The sequence below is a fragment of the Hipposideros armiger genome, unplaced genomic scaffold (assembly GCF_001890085.2).
Source record: "Hipposideros armiger isolate ML-2016 unplaced genomic scaffold, ASM189008v1 scaffold_11, whole genome shotgun sequence".
Classification (NCBI taxonomy): domain Eukaryota; kingdom Metazoa; phylum Chordata; class Mammalia; order Chiroptera; family Hipposideridae; genus Hipposideros; species Hipposideros armiger.
In genome coordinates, this window is record NW_017731361.1 from 648,466 (window position 1) to 665,915 (window position 17,450).

General features: G+C 44.0%; 1 protein-coding gene across 6 annotated transcripts in view; it reads right to left on the reverse strand.

Annotated features, from left to right (window-relative positions):
* Nucleotides 1-17,450, reverse strand: part of KLHL3 (kelch like family member 3) — a 256,432-nt gene that overhangs the window by 28,597 nt on the left and 210,385 nt on the right. For all 6 annotated transcript variants that reach the window (XM_019661575.1, XM_019661580.1, XM_019661593.1 and 3 more), the window contains 2 exons: nt 8,334-8,450; nt 4,668-4,817 (listed from right to left, as the gene is read on the reverse strand). In XM_019661575.1, the coding sequence (XP_019517120.1) occupies nt 4,668-4,817; nt 8,334-8,450 (267 nt within the window). The remainder of the gene's footprint in view (nt 1-4,667; nt 4,818-8,333; nt 8,451-17,450) is intronic.

Genomic DNA, 17,450 nt, shown 5'->3' on the forward strand with positions numbered 1-17,450 from the left:
GCTCTCCCAAAGATACTGTTAAGAAAATGAAAAGACACAGGTTAGAAGAAAATAACTGCAAAATAGTTATCTGATAAAAGACTTGTACCTATAATATATAAAGAATTCTTACAACTCAGTAAGAATAACCCAATTTTTAAAGAGGAGAAAAGATCTGAACAGAGATTTTACCAAAGAAGATATACAAATGACCAATAAGCACATGAAAAGATGTGCAACATCATTAGTCATTAGAGAAATACAAATCAAAACCACAGTGAGATGCTACCACATGCCTACGAGAATGACCAAAATTTTTGAAAATAGATAACAGAAGAAGTGGAAAGGCTGTGGAGTAACTGGAACTCTCACACGTTGCTGATGGAAATGCATAATGGCACAGCCATTTTGAAAACAGGTTAGCAATTTCTTGTAAAGTGAAACATATACTTACCATACAGCCCAGCAATCCTACTCCTAATTATTTACCCAAGAGAAATTAACACATATGTCCACACAAAGATCTTTAAGTGAATGCTCAAAGCAGCTTTATCTGTAATAGCCGAAAACTGGACACTCGAATGTCCATCAACTGGTAAATGGATAAACAAATTATAGTACATCCTTACAATGGAATATTACTTAGCGATAAAAAGAAATGAACTCCTGATACATGCAAAAACATGGATGAATCTCAAAAGCATTATGCGAAGAGAAAGAAGTTCAAAAGGCTATGTATGCCATGACTCCATTCTAATGACATTCTAGAAAAGACAAAAGTCCAAGGACAGAAATCAAAACCAGTTGCCACGGGCTGGGGAGTGGAGAAGGAGCTTGATTAGAAAGCAGCACCAGGGAACTTCTCCGAGTGATGAAAATATTCTACATTTTGATTAGGATGGTGTAAAAATTCATCAAATTGCACCCCTAAAAACAGTGGATTTTTACTGTGTATAAATTATTATACCGGGTAAGTCTGAATTTTAAAGTCAATAATATGGGACGTTGATAATGAGGGGAAGCAGTGCATGTGTCAGGGCAGAGGTATGTGGGAAATCTATGCGCCTTCCCCTCAGTTTTGCTAGGAAGCTAAAACTGCTCAAAAAATATACAGTCTTCATTTTAAAAAAGAAGTAAATATATTAGAAAAGCATCTATCCATGAGATGAATGGGATGCTATATTTTAATTAAAGGAGACTTTGATAGTTAAAAAAAGAAAAGGATCCTTTTCATCTGTCACCAAAACCTCCACACTTGTCCCTGGGAGACAGTCTGGTGTAAGAAAAAGCACACACAGACCCCGCAGTGGAACAGGCCTTAGTGTGAAACCCAGCTCGGCACTGACTGGCTATGTAACTGCAGCACAAGTAACTTCAGCTCTCTGAATAAACTCAGTAAAGTAGGGATATGAACCGTACTGACCTGTCATTGTGAAGATGTAATGAAATAACATACAATCTGATAACCCTCAAAGCAATAGTCTTCCTCAGCACGTCCCATTCCTCAAACCCACATGGGGATCTCCCTCACTAATTTAAGTGCCCACAATGGTGACAGGAGTAGAATTTGAGAGGCAGCTTGGTCAATCTAACCTTATATCATTCAAGGATGAAAATCAGGGAAAGAGTGAGGCAAACAGCAGCAAAGCCCTTTTTGTTCTTTTTTTAAATTCCTCCAACAGATTCAAAAGAAGTCATATTCCAGGTGCTCACAGACGGCTATGTGCCCAGGAATCTAAGCATTTTCATTCTGAAAATAAATGGTTTCTGAGGAGTCGAGACCACAGGGGGACAACTTTGGCCTCTGAAACAAGGAGCAGACTCTTCTCAACTGTAGACTCAATATGGGGGATGGGGGGAGGGTCTCAGCACGCTTACTGCAGGCTCAGACACAAACATGGCTTTGATTTTTAAAACTGTCTGTCTGTGGATGTATGTGTTAAAGCTAGATGTGGTGTCTAAAAAAGGAGAGGTCACTGGGTATGGTTTCCACACAAAGAAACTGGGCCGGCTCTGCACCATTTCCTTAGCTCCAGAATACGCTTCCAGAAAAGATGTCATTAACCTGATATCACATAGGATGGGAACCTCAGTTTCCAAAGAGAAAGGTCACAAAGGCACGGAACAAGGCCCGCTGAACACCCAGATAAAAAAAGCCTCCTCCTATAAGACAACAGTGCACCTTAGGATTAATAATCTCAAGACAAAAAACTAGTGGAAATTTAGATCATAATGTAAGTGGTATTCGAATCGATGGGAGAGAGAGAGATTATTTAATAAAATAACTTTGGGGCAACTGGGTCATGATTTGCAATAGTAATAAAGCTGGATTCCTACCCTCACTCCTTATACCAAAATAAATTCTAAGTGTATCAAAGATTCAAATGTAAAACAGAAATCATAAAAGTACTTAAAAAAATATGGAAGTATTTTCTTTTTATCTCAGAGTAGGGAAAACATTTCTAAGCATGATGCAAAACCTAAGCTATAAAGCAAAAACAGACCAATTTGACTAAAAAAACTGTTTGGGGGGATTCAAAAAAATGTAATTAAGTTTAGAGGAAAATTGCAAACTGAGAAAATAATGCTTTAAATACATACAAAGGCCTACCCTCTTTCACATAAAAAGAGCCCTTAATAACCCTTGATAAAAAGTGTACAATCCAATAGAAAAATGGGCAAAGAACATGAGCAGACAATTCCAAAAAAAGAAATACAAAGGCCAATAAGCATATGAAACCAAGATTAATTCACCCACACTTAAAGAAATGCGAACGAAAATAAGATGGCATCTTTGAAAAGACGTTTGACACAGAAATGCTTATATATTAAAAAAATGGAAATGATTGCAAACCCACCAATAGAGGACAGTTAAATAAATAATGGTACATAAATTTAATAAAATTCCATGTACCTATTACAGTTTAAATGCTGATTCACCATACTGGTAGCATTGAAAGCAATCTGTAGCATATGGTTGAGAAGGAGAAAAAAAGATTACAATCTATGTAGCAAGATTCCATTTATCTATAAGAGTATATCTTTATCTGTTTGTGCACAGAGATGTGTCTGGAAGAAAATTCACCAAAATGACTGCAGTGATTGCCCCTGGGTGGAGGGAGTTCAGGTGATTTTTTTTTTTACTTTATTTAAAAATTACAGCATCCTTTTAATAATCTACAAGGAGCACATGTTATTATAATTATATTATAATTAAAGAAAATTGTTATTTTCATGTTGAAAGCTATAAAGAGGTTTCAGTGTGATATTTCAACAAAATAAGACAAAAGGCGGTCAACATGCAGGAAGGCAACCGGCCGTTCAGACCAAGGCCCTCGCCCTGTCGCTGTCCCTCTTATCCAGCACTAGGCAACAGCAGCCGGATAGGTAAGTACACACTCTGAGGCTTACAAAGGGGAAGCAAGGTGCCGGATGGCATGGGTTCAGGGATCAGGTTTGGGGGGGTGAGAAAGATTCAAGCAACACTGGTTCCACCATATCAGCTGTGCTGACCTTGGCTGGCCGAGTCACTTAATCTCTGTAACCCTCAGTTTCCTTGCTGTAAACCTAGGAAAACTGCCTCTGCCTTATACGGCTATTGAAAGGGTGAAATGAGGTAGACATGCCATGCCTTCAGCTCACTGCGTGGCACTCACTAAGCATTCAGCAGAGGTCAGCTGCTGGTGTTATTATCTGGGACCTTTGTAGCCTCTGTTCACATTGCAACCACTATTCTCCACGATCCAGGGCCACAGAGCAGAGGAGGAAAAGGAATGCAAACCTCAGAGACCCCAAACATCTGGTCTTGGACCACATGCTTCTCTAGCCCTTGAAACCCTTCCTGGAAGCAGCAGCCAGCTGGAAGGAGGGGGAGGAAGAGAAGTAAAGGCCCCAGTAATCCCTGGTGCTGCCAGCACAGCTCACTCGTCTCCTCCCACCTCTCCTCCTAGGCTGGCTGGGACCTTCCCACACACCGCCGTATGTCAGGGTCCTAGAAAGGATACTCGAATGCCAAGCCAGAAAAGACTTTGAGATCATCTAATGCAGCATCTTTCATTCTGCCGATAAGCGACCTGAGGACCAGAGGGGAGGGGACTTGAGTGGAACCAAAGCAGCCAGTACCTTGCATAGGTCCTGGGGTCCCCGCCTGTACTCATCTGTCCCTTCCCCTGGCTGCCCCTCACAAGGCCTCTTTTCCCCAATTCTGTTCCCTACTTCACTGCCTGTCAGACTCCTTAAGGCCCCTTCTCCTCTTTGGCAGCCCTAATTGACCTTTATGGCTCTGAGGTGAGGGAAGGAACCAGGCTAGGATTGTTCTAACTCAAGGAATGGTCTAGAAAGAGGGTGTTGTGGCCATCACTAAGTCAAACCCACACAGCTACTCTTCAGTTTCCAACGGCAACACAGCCCAAAGCACAGTGCACAACAAGAACAGGGGAGGGGAGGGCACTCAGTTATTCTCAGTCCTCCCTGGTGACACTGGAGGTTCCGTCAAACTCTTAAGAAAGGAAGAGCCCGGAAGAGAGAGGCGGAGCAGATTCAAGAGGAGCCGGCAGACTCCATCTCCTAGGTCCAAATGCAACCAAGATGCAGGGCAACCATGGGTGAGGAGAGGCTTGGAGGCAGGCGTGGAGGGCCGCTCTCCCAGGCCAGGGCCGACTCTCGGCAGTGACTGGGCTGGCACTTACCTTGGGCAGGCTGACTGGAGTCCTGGGCTTGGTCCTTGGGTTCTTAATCAGGAGCCTCTGATCCAGAGGGAGCAGGTGGTATTTCATGGCTTCGATGAGGAAGTCCTTACAGGTGTTGTTATTCTTTATCAGAGCTTCTTCCTCAACCGTCTGCAGGGAATAACCCACAGGTGATCCAGAAGGCTGAGTCATTCCTGCACCCCCACACTCATTCATTCATTCCCACCACACATCAGCTCAGACCTCAAAAGAAAGGCCCACAGGGTTACGACTTGGTGTTCACCCTCTGCATTGCAAAAGCACCGAGGAGTAAGTGATTAAACTCTGGCATAGAACAGACAGGGACACAAATCCCAGCTCTACCACTTAACTCCTCTGACCCTCCGTTTTCTCATCTGTACAATGGGCATATGGAAGTTACCCACAACCTCACTGACTATGTGTGTTCGTTTGTTTGTCTTGAGGCTTAAATGAGATTATGCAAAACAAGACAATTAGTTGTCCTGAAAGCGTTTTTCCCATGTTCCTCCTGGTTTGAATGCATTATAATGTTTAGGGCAAGTGGTCAGATATTTGAAAGGAGGAAAGGGAGGAAAACAGGAAGAGGGCAGGATCTATCAACTAAGCTTAGGAGGCATGAAATAAAACAAGGTGAAGGTCAAGAAGAACTCATAGCCATCTTCTTCAGTGAAACCCTCACGGAGAAAACAGCCAGTCAGGCACTCTCTAACAGCGGTGATATCAGAGTCCTATCTACTGACCTCACCTTGAACCTCATCTGAGCTGGGACTAGGGCTTCCTCACCTCTTATTCCAGAGCTATGGACCTAAGCAAGTGTAAGCCTAATGTTTCCTGAGCAAGGCCAAGGGGGAGACCACCCTGGTGCCCCCTCAAATCTCCACCCTTGGGTCCAAGTCAGACTGCTCTGTGGCATATCTGTAAGGGGTAGGAGGACCTCCAGAGGCTACCTCATGTTTTCTTTGTGGAAGAGTTCCGGGTTTGTTGGGAAAAGTCAATTCCATTCAGCAGCTAACAGCGAGTGAGTGTCTCCTGGTGGGGCAGCCCAGGGCTGGACAGCAGTAAGACAATGATGAACAGGACAAGGGTTCTGACCCTGTGGCACTCAAACCCAGTGAGAGGGCGAAAAGGGCCTCCCCACCTCAATGACCTCAGCCCTCAAGTTGGTCAGGCCCGAGGCCTGGGAGCCTCTCCTGGGTCCCCACCTGTAACTAGGAATGAAAATGCGGCCAGGGCCGTCACCTGCTGGGCAGCATCAGAGCTGGCAGGGAAAGGACTGGTGAGACTGGGCCTCTGTCACCTCTGGGCACTTCCTTCCCCAGAGATGAGTCCCAAGAATACGCCCAAGAACACTCTGTTTCTCTGTCCCACTGAGAAACAGCTAGGTTGGGACAAATCATAAACTTACAGGGTCACTTAAAAAAATTACAAGGATGAGAGATGATGTCTAAATCTGCTTGGGAGGAAAGAGAAATGCATGAAGAGCTACTTCTCCCAAAGGACTCACTCAGCTTGAATGAAAAGCTCCCCTGGAGACTTAGTGCTTCATGGGTACAGAGTTTCAATCGGGGGTGAGGAAAAAGTTTTAGAAATGGATATGGTGATGGTTGTACAGCATGGTGAGTGCAATTAACACCACTGAATTATTTAAGCGTGAACCACGCTTAAAATGGTTAAAATTATGAAGTTTATGTTATATTTTACCACAATAAAAAATTATTTTAAGGATATAGCACGTTACACACTTAGTACAATATTTTTAAATGTTTAATAAAAGCCTAATAAATGTTAACTATTCAACCAACACAAGGAGACACCGCCCCAAAAGTCAGACAGTGTTGGCACAGGTCTGCCCAGGGCTTCCCCTTCCTCCTCCTCTTCCTCTCCCAACAGCCATCCCAGGAGGTTACACCGGTTTGAAGTTTCAAGGTCCAATGAGTATTAACGAAATATCCTCTTCCAGAGGTATTCTGAAAAGAGCCCCTTTTTAAAGGGGACCTGGAAAAAGCCCTTTGGGAAAAAGGGTCCCACACAACAGTTTTCATGCCCATTGCCTCTGGCTCTCTTCTTCCCCAGATCTAAACCCCACTCTGCCATAATAAGCCAGGAACTATTTTCTAATGTCTCTGTTAAGTTTTGGTTGTGGATACCTGATGGAGGTTGTGACTAGGGGTCTGTAAGGCCCCGTTCGCTTTCTCTGGAGCCCCGGTCTCTAGCTGCCCTTGCTCCCTGCGGAAGCAAGGCTGCTGGAGGCCAGGCGTCCACCTCCACCTTTGATCAGCTTCCTGCAGGCCATGGGAAGGTTAGACTCTGACATGGGAAGCTCTGTGGGTGCAGTCCCTCTGCTTAGGGGACATTTTCTACAGGAAGGATATGTTGCCACCAGGTGGCAGTGGTACCATTCCAAGTGCAAAATGCAGGGCTGAGAAGGGGGCTGAGGCTCTGAGACTCAAAGGACCTTTCTCTCACCCCTTAGGCCCGTGGACAACGCCATGAGCTGAGGACCTTACCAGCCTGTGAGGACACCGTTTCTGTTACCGCCAATAGTAGCAGGTTTTACATGATTATCTCACTCTATTCCCAGGCAATCCATACAGGCAGGGGCAGTTTTTACCAGGTGAGAAGACTGAGGTTTAGAAAGGCTGAGAATGTGCCCAGTGTTACATGCCTGGGAGGTGACAGAGCTGGGCTGCTGGGCTGCTGCCTCCTCTCCTCTTTCCTCCACTCTCTGCATTTCTCCCAGACACTTCCTGGATAGCTGAGGGCTAGCCTACTGCCTCGGTGTTTTGTTTTGTCATGTATTTAAGTTTTATCCTCTGCCTGCTGGAAAAAGTATGTAATGTCATTCACTGTACAAAATAAGTCACGCCATGGAGAAAGAGAACAGAGTATTAAAGGTGGCAGCCTGCTCAGTGCAAGGCGTGTGCTCTGGAGCCAGACAGACTTGGATTTGAATCGTGAACCTGCCTCTTACCAGCAGGTAACTCCAGGTAAATCCCAACCTCCATAAGCCTCAAGGCCCAAATTTGTACAAAGGGGGTTATAACCTCTGCTCACAGGGTTATGATAGGATTGAATGAGAAACATGTGGCACCATGTTTCCCGAGGCAGTAGATGCAATATGCACTCCAGGTACCTGTGAGGAGTTGGTTACAGCCCCGAGCTGGGCACCGAGCTCCCTAAAACTAAGGCAAAGAGGGAACAACGCAACATTATGGAAATGACCCTCCTTGCTTGGTCCTCGACAATAAAAGCAGCTACCTTGTATTGGACATTTGTTTTGCCCTGCTCCATGCTCAACACCTGACTTACATATACTATTTACAGCTCCTCTGGGCCCACAACAACTCTGCTGGGCTCTATTATAATTTCCCTTCTATGGAAGAAGAAACTGAGGCTTTAGGTTAAATAAAAACTCCAAGCTAACAAGTAATACAGCAGGGGCTGGAACCAGTGTCTTAGTCTCAAACCAATGCTCTTAAGACTTATGCTCCCACACCTCACACTTAACCCAGTGGGTTGATGCCCTCAGCCCACACAGAAGACCCAGAAAACTCCTCAACCATGCCATACAACCAGGGTTGCCCACTGCTACTCCTGGAGGCCTGGGTAAGTAGGGAAGGGCCTGGCTCTTCACACAGGACTCACCTGGACTAGGTAGTCCCTAGGTAGAAGAGGGAGACGGACATGTTCCATCAGCTTTGCCATGTGCTCTAAACGGGTTTCTTTCTCATAATTGATCCACGAAATCACAGCTTCGAATACCTATAAAGAAAATCAACACAGATAACTTTACCCAAGAGATAATAGCTTTCAAACAACTTCTTCAGCCTCAAAAAAGTTAAAAGTCATCCACAAAGGTATTTAATTTAAAGTCCACTATTTAAAATAAAACAAAAATAGGAAGTCTTTATTAGCTGATGTGAGAGAGTGATCAATCACACACACGTACCTTATGATAAACCTGCTATCCCAAATGTAGAATTGTCAAGGCTCGTTGCAAAATAAAAATCAGTTCCAATAGTTATTTAAGAGTAGAAATACAGAGCAGTAACTCTGAACCAAAGGTTATAAAGACCGCTCAAGAGGCCCAAAAGCCCTTGGGGCACTGTCATCATCCCCTCACACACATCTTCTCATTTCTCTGCCATGTTCGGTTCATGCAGAATAAAAACAATAAAAATATCCTCTGCCAGAAGCTGGTTGGTAATGATCAATGTGACACCGAATGACAGAGAATTTCTGACACTGAATCGCAAAAATTTCTCCTTGGGTTTCCACTCTCCTTGGAGGACAGATTTCATTTCTATACAATCAAAACTGGGCTTGAAGGGAACATTTGATATCTTGCTCCCCCGCATATGTCATCAGTTTGGCTCAAATAAACGCTTATAAAAATTCTCTACAGGTTTAGGGGAAAAAAAAAAGAAAGAAAACTGGGGTTGGAACCAAAAATCTGTGGTGTTGGTATTTACCTTATTCAACGATAAGTCCAAATTCAAACTCTGCACCATCATATACACACAGCAAGATAAAATTCAGCATTGGTTAGGCTGCAGGAAAACCAGCACCGTTTGTGGAAACTTAATTAACATAGTTTAAAAAAAAAAAAGAATTTTGTTTTTTGTTTTTTATTGAGCCATCCTGCCACCTGTTGGCAGCTCAGCTCTGGCTGGGAATCGAACCGGCGACCCTGTTGCTCAGAGCTCACACTCTTGAGCGAGCTCTTAACCAACTGAGCCACTTGGCCAGCCCCAACATAGTTTTTTAAGACAGAAGGGGAGAATTGGGTAATATCAATCAAACATTTGAATGTGCATACTCTTTGACCCAAAAATAATACTTCGAGAGCTCTAGACTACAAAAATACTCACAAAAATGTTACAAGAATATGTGTTCCCATAATGCAATATATAGATGATGTATTACAGAACTGTACACTTGAAACCTATGTAGCTTTGTGGACCACTGTCACCCCCAATAAATTTTAATTTAAAAAAAGAAAAGAATATGTGTTTCAAGAAGTCTGCTGCACATTTTTATAACAGGATAAAGAAGGAAACAACCTAAAGTCTACTCGTGGAGAAATTATTAAACTAGTATTCATACCACAGGATATTTTCAGCTGTTAAAAAGAATAAAAAACAGCATGAGCCAGAAAGCAAGAAAGCACTCGGAGGTTAGGGGGACACAACAAATGGACACAGAGCCTACTAGATGGGGTTTTCATTGCCAACATTTGAGGCAATTTAAACATCAAAGAGAATAATGAAGAGCTCAGGTCAGTGCTGCTTGGGCAAGAAGATGGTGGGAGTGATGACTGGGAAGGGGGCCAAAGGAAACCTTCTGTGGTGATGGGTATGTGGCAGTCACACGGGCACACGCATTTGTCAAAACTAATCAAACCGTACATTTAATGTCTATACATTTCACTGTGTAAATCATACCTCAACTAAAAATATTCTTAGTTGAAAGAAAATGATAGTAATGGATGATAACAACGAATAAAAAAAGAATCCATGAGTCCAAAAGAATACTAACAAAAATGTGGGAAGGGCTCTTTTTCAAAGAAAAATACCAGCTAATGAAAGCAGAAGGAATCAGAGAATTGGGAAAAACATCATTTGCAACCACCAATGTAATATCTGATTCTGCAAAGATTATCCATGGATGCTGAAATCACTGGGTGAACATCATTGGGTGAAAATCATTGGGTGAGTATCTTGGGGAACAAGGTATTCCCAACTCTCAAAGTATCACCTCACAGATGGTTTATTAATTACATGGGGATGGGGAAGACGGCCTCAAATGGGAAAATCTGACAGATACCACCTGTAACAAGAGATCAAAGTTAGTTAGCACTACCAATAATAGGACAAATTATATTCTTGATTGTGATTTAATGGGAAGGACACAGTACCCCCTATGTAGTATTCTTCCTCAAATGTTTAACCTGAATCTTACAGTGAGGAAACAGCCAACTCCATATTTATAATAGAACATTCTACAAGACAGCTGGCCTGGATTCTTCAAAACTGTTAATATTATGAAAGACCAAAAAAAAGGGGGAAGGGGGGTGTCAGGGAAACAGCTCTAGATGAAGGGGATTTAGAGACAGGGGACTAAATGCAGTGCGTGATCCTTCATTGTGTCATGGATTAAAAAGAAACAGTCATAAAAGGCTTTTTTCAGATTATTAGGAAATTTCAATACCCACTATATATCAGTTAATACTATTGTACCAATGTTAACTTTCTGTGGTATGGTAATGGTTTTATGGCTAGAAAAGAGAACTTCCTTATTCTTAGGGGGTGCATGATGAAATATTTAGGGGTGAAGTGTCATACTATCTGCAATTTACTGTCAAACATTTCAGCAAAATACAAGATTAAATATGTAGACAGAGAAAGCAAACGAAACAAAATGTTAACGACTGGGGAAACGAGTATATATGAATGTCCATTCTGTCAAACTTTCCCACAGGTTTGCAATTTGTCAAAATAGTAAGTGGAGGGGAGATGAAAATAAATTTGAAGGGAAAAGAAAAAATACTACAACCAAATTTACAATGAGGCATAAAGTTGAAATGAAAACTGTATCTCCCTCCCGGGGTGGGGGAGGGGTGACTCCAATTCTTCTTCACCTAACTATATTTTTTGTGTGTACTGATATGTTAATGATGCTTTGCTTCGAAAATGCTTGGCTCTATTTCCCAAATATACACTTAAGTCAGGCTGGGTATACTTGAATTGGGCAAGGAATCAGAAAGGAATCAATCAGAAAGGGAAGGGAAGAGAATGGAACAGAACAGAAGGAAAGGAGCAGCATGTATGTATAGTTTGCACACACACACGCGCGCACACACATACATATCATGGAAATCCTCCGTAGAGCTATACCCCTCACCCTCATAGCATTATCTGGTGAATTACTGTATATTTTTCAACCTGCCCTTAAGATCCATGAGAACAGGGGCCTTATCTTATTTGCTGACACATAATACACATGCAAATACTTTTCTGATGCGTGAATGGACAAATGAGCTCAGGAGGTGAGGAGGCAGTGGAACCTGCCCAGGCTGGGGCAGAGAGCAGTGCGGGGGAGGAGGAGGCTGGAACCATGGTGGGGAGAGCAGAGCCAGGCCACAGACTGACGATGCTGGTAAGGCTGACTTTGCTGGGTTAGCTTGTGGGCAGCCATTGTCCCGTCCTGCCTTGCATTGTGGTTATCCACACTTCCTTCTACTCTCCTTTATTAGCCGTGAGCTCTTAAGGGGAAGAAGTGTATCTACTCTGTTTCAGCCCCTCCTGCTGCTGAGCACATGCCAGGCACAGAGAAGGCGGCTGGCTGAGAAAGCTCTGCTGAAGAATGAACCGCAGTCCTTGAGTAGGTGGCATTCACTGATCACGCCCTTCCCCATCAACCAGCTTAGCCTTTGTTACAAAAGCTGAAAAGCCAGCTGAGTCTAATGAAGTCGATATTTAACCTTATCTTTATTTGTGACTTGACTTGTCCAACTGGTTCCGCTTAGTTGCACTGTTTACTTACTCAGCTGTGAAAGCCACAGCACTGGGCAACAACGGTGACCTTCTCGGCAGCTAGAGGAGGCCACATATTTTTTTCATTTAACTTCATGCTTCAAAAGTAAACAAGCAAATAAGCTTCCAACTAGCATTAGCCTTTAGTGTGCCTAAATTCATTCTCCAAAGCTCCTCCCATCCAGGGACTGACCAAGGCAAGGGAGCACCAAGTAAGAGCAGCTGGCTTTACCCTGTGCAGAGGCCTGAACCCCATTCGGCACGAGAGTCCCTTAGTAAGTGACTTGCCCAAGTCCAGAGGCAGGAAATAGCAGGGCCGGTGTCCACACAGGCCCAGCTCCACGCTCACGCTCTTACCAGTTGTGCTCAGCTGGATCTCAAACGTCTATAGCAGCGTCAGCAGACTACAGCCCACAGGCCACATTCAGCCCGCCACCGCCACCTGTTTTTGTAAATAAAATTTTGTTGGAACACAGCCACACTCACTCATTTACGTACTGTCTGTGGCTGCTTTCACACTATGACAGCAGAGCTGAATTGAGACTATGGTCCACAAAACCTCAAATATTTACTATTTGCCCCTTTATAGGAAGTATGTCAACTCCTGGTCTGTAAAATCTAAGCAGAGACCCTGTGGCTTCCATCATGGAATAGGGTGATGTCTACTCAGATGGAAATGCTTTTCATAGGTCCCATAATGAAATAATCAGCTGCCATAAGGCACGCTTTTAAACAAAGAAATCGCATCATTTTCTTACTGCTTCACATTCCAAAACCAATTTATTAAGTGCTACAAGGTTGCTCTGTGGAAAACGATGGGGAAATCAGATTTCATCACCCCCTGCTCACCACACTTCCGACGCTAGCACAGGCCTTGGCCAAAGAGGCCAGATGAACCTGACCTTCCTCCCCCACCCCTCTGGTTACGCCGGCAGCCATGCCAGAAGTGCACTTGCACCCTGGAGGAAAGTGGGGGGCTGTGGGGAACTTAACCCTGCTTTCACAATACATTCTGAGACTCCAGAAGGGGAACTCAAGTTAAAGTAGGCAGGGTAGTGGCTTGGCAAAGGGAAAGGTTCAGTTGAGGGTGATTCTCAGCAAAACACAGGATGCGGGGGGAAAGAAGCTAATTTTGACAATCTCAGGAAAAACTAGGTTCCCACACATGGACCTAATTTGCGACTCAAGATTTGAGAAGGACTAACTTTACGACTAGCAGGCTCAGTGCTAGGCATTTTACATGTGTGATCTCATGTAATCCACCAAAACCTCAGTGACGGTGGGGATCACTGTTCACATTTTACAGATGAGGAAATTGCCTCAGAAAGGTTAGCCATTTGTCCAAGGTCACACTGCCAGAAGTAGTGCATCTGGGATGTGAACTCACCTCTAACTCCAAAAACCCGAGTTTAACATTATGCAGCATCGCATCTCAGACGCACAACTAGCTGACAAACCTGGGCAGACTATTGAGTTGAAAAACTACATTCCTAAACCCATAATCCTAATTATACCCTCCATGCCCTCGCAGGACATCCCCCCCTAGGTAACCTTTTCTTTCCCAGGGATTGAGCCAATAGCATTTGCCAAATCCACTCCCATGATTTTAAATCAAAGAGACAGCACTTCTAGACGTGAGAATGATTCTGTCAGATTTCTGTTGTTTCTTAAACCAAAGCTTCGCAGAAGTTACGTTAGTCATACTCCACCTCATAATCACACACAACACGGGAGGCAGCTGGGAGCAGTAATGCGCTGGGGCTGGGGCTGGGGCTGGGGCTGGGGCTGGAGCGGTGATGCACTAGAGCTGGAGCTGGGGCTGGGGCTGGAGCTCATCGTGCCTGTTTCCTTCCAGCCCAGTGTTTAGTGACATCACACTGGTCGTTTGAAAGCAGCCTTGGTGGAAATATTTACATCACGGAAATTAGCAAATGAATCAGCAAACAAATCAGGGCTTTTAGAGTTTTTTTGGAGAGCCAGTTGTTAAACATTTACCAGCATACCACTGGCTGGGGTATGTCCTGGTCTGAAGGCTCCTGGGAATCCAGAAAACCTACCTCGCTGCACTTACCTTTCTGACAGTATCATCATCTGAAGGTTTTACAGTTTTACAGGGCACTTATAAAAGCTCTTTCATTGCAGCTGCCTCATTGCAGACCCACAAGGGCCCCGTGAAGCAGCTAGAGTCACTCACAAGAAGGATACGTGAGGCAGAGAGAGGGAAAGCGGGCTGCCCAACATTATCCAGCTAATTGGTGACAGCAGCATTAGAGCCACTGGCTTTCAAGCTACACTTGTACAGCACCTTATACATTTCCTCCACAACTCATTTCCCGGTTTGTTGCTATATATTTATTTGTGTATGTATTTCATAAAATCTGTCTCCCTCCTATGATTCTAAGTTCCACGAAGGCAGGGCTCTTGTGTTGATCTGTTCGCCAGTGTCTCTCCTATGACTAACACGCTGTCTGACACACACAGAGTACTCAATAAATATTTATTGAGAGGATGAATAAGTTAACCAAAGCAGGAATGACTGGGTGCGTGGTTCTCTTCCTACAACAGCACACTGCCAAATATCTGACTTCATATCAACAACAGAAATGACGACAAAACAAACACAGTCACATCGCCTTGCCTGGAAATCGTTCTTCAGCTTTCCACTGCTGCCTACAGCCAGTACAAACACGCTCACGATGATTCTGCAAAGGGTGAGGAGGACAAGGACTGAAGCATGATGGTCTGACAGAAGTGCCTGCACGCTGCGAGATGACCTCGGCGGCACTAATCCTACAAATGATCAGAGCATGACACAGGGGTGGAGAATGTCTCCCAGTCAACATGACAGACTGAGCTGCTGGCTTGGAAAGAATCTTCCCCAAAGTTCCAAACATGTGAAAAATCACTTATTACAAAAAAATAAAAATAAAATGAAGATTTGAGCCACACTCAAAAACAAGAGGGAAATGCCTGAGAGCCTTAATAAAGGGAATTCAAGTCTGGAAGCTGAATGGAAGCTGAGGCCAAGTGGCTCACGGGTCCGTACAATTCAGACATGGGCTTTAATGGTTCAGAGCTGGTGTCCCATCAGGTTGAGTGTCTGGGTCACAGGCTTCTTGTGGGCAGTCCTGCCCCAGCTATAAAACAGGGACTAGATGGACCCCACCAGTCTGCTGTGGGAAGGCGGGTAAGGAAGCTTGCGATCTCCTGTGGCCTAGGGAGTAAAAACTTCATCATCAAGAAGTCACGCCACATACAGATGTGGGGTTTGAACTGACACTATTCAGGTAGTATGGGGGATATTCAAGACAAAAAGTAACATAAAATGTTTCTAAACCAGTAAACATGCCCTAAAGAGGCACTTCCACAGCTCAGGGGACTCCAGACTCCCATGAACATAACACCCTCTGAAGATGGCCTCACAATAAAAAATTATAGATCAGTAATGAAACGAATTGACAAAAGGGAAATACACAGATACAACAAATCACAGAATATGTGGGGAAACCATAGAAAGGCAGCCTCAAGACTACTCTCCATCATGTGGAATACTAGGGGCAGGAAACATGCTGTTTTAAAGGGGTTCTGGGACCAAATGAGCCTGGGGACACATCATAAATACCCTCAAGTCCCCTTTAGAGATTCATAAAGCTCATTAACACAGAGGGTGCCAAAAAAATGTATACACATTTTAAGAAAGGAAAACTGTATTAAAATTGTAATACTCAATATATACTGATAACAAAAGAATACAAGGGGCGTTTGACTTCTGCAATTACAAGAGGTGCTCAAAGTGGTTACCCTCAGCGTCCAGACACTTCTGATTATGGCGAACTACTGCTTGAGCAACGCTGACCAAAGTGTCCACTTGTTTACATTTTTTTGGCACCCCGTATCTAAAAGCTCTGACAAGTCCTGCGGTTTCTTAACCTGGTTCCTTTGTTTAGCCACTGTCTCCTAAATGCATCTGACCTGAGAACTTTCTTTTCTTTACCTGAACACCTATAAACATCTCACAACAGTGTAGTTTTACAGCACACAGTTGGGTAAATGCTGACCTGGGGAGGACGGCCCTCACTCCTAACCCTCTCCACAGACCTCAGATCCATTCCCGGCCTCTTCTTCCACCTCCCACCTTGATTTCCATCACACAAGTTACTTTTCCCCAAAGTACAGTAAATTATCACAAATGTCCATATTCCTACCATTCCTTCAACCTGAATGGCTTTCCAAAATTCTACTCTCATTCTCTAAGTTTTAGCTCAAATAGTCCCCCTTCTATGAGTCCTTCCCCACCCAACAATCTGGAATAAAATACTCCAGGGTGCTTTCCTTGAACTTCTATTACAGGCCACCAGTTCTCTCGGCCACATACTAATATTATGGATACATGTTTTCGGTCTGTCTGTCCACCAGCCTCTTGAATAATAATAACTAAGTGTCACTCACCTCTGTCTCTCATTGGGATGGGAGTGGATTAATAAAGAGCTGGGGCCTGGGAGGCAGACAGAGTCAGCTTCAAAGCAGGGAGCTCTCTATTGTTAACAAGCCTGAGTTTCCTCCTCTGCAAATGGAGACAATAACCTCTGCCTTGCAAGATGTAAGAATTAGAAAGGATGTGCGAAAATGTTGTTGGGCAAAAGAACTCAGCATAAAAGCATACACGTGCCAGTATTCCATTTATATAAAGTTCAAAAACTGGCAAAACTGATCTATGATAAGTCAAAATAGTAGTTATGCTTCTCAGGGTTGGGAATAGGGACTGGAAGGAAGTTCTGGGGTTCTGTTTCTTGATCTGGGTGCCAGTTATGTGGGTGTTTTACTTTGTAAAAAGTTGAGCTGTGCACTTTTTCCTCGTTCATGTCCCTGAACTTACTTCAATACAAGTGTCACATTTTTTTTAACGGTGTGTGTGAAGTGTACCTGGAGAACAGTGGGCAGTCGAGGTAGATTTTCCGTTAGTGCTATGGTATTCCACTCGTACGTGCTTATTGAATTACACTCCCCAAAAGAGAACAGTAAAAAGAGGAATGCTGAGGCAGGGGCCCAGGCCTGATCATTGTTTGCAGGCTAAGAAGTTGGCAACACTCACGATGACCTCAGAGAAAGGCAGAGCTGCCAGCTGCCGAGCTTAGGCCAAGGATGTACCTGCTGAGTCACCGGATAGTGCCTGGGCAGCAAGCATTTAAGCTGCTGGCCGAGGAGTTCCTGCCTGTATCCCACACCC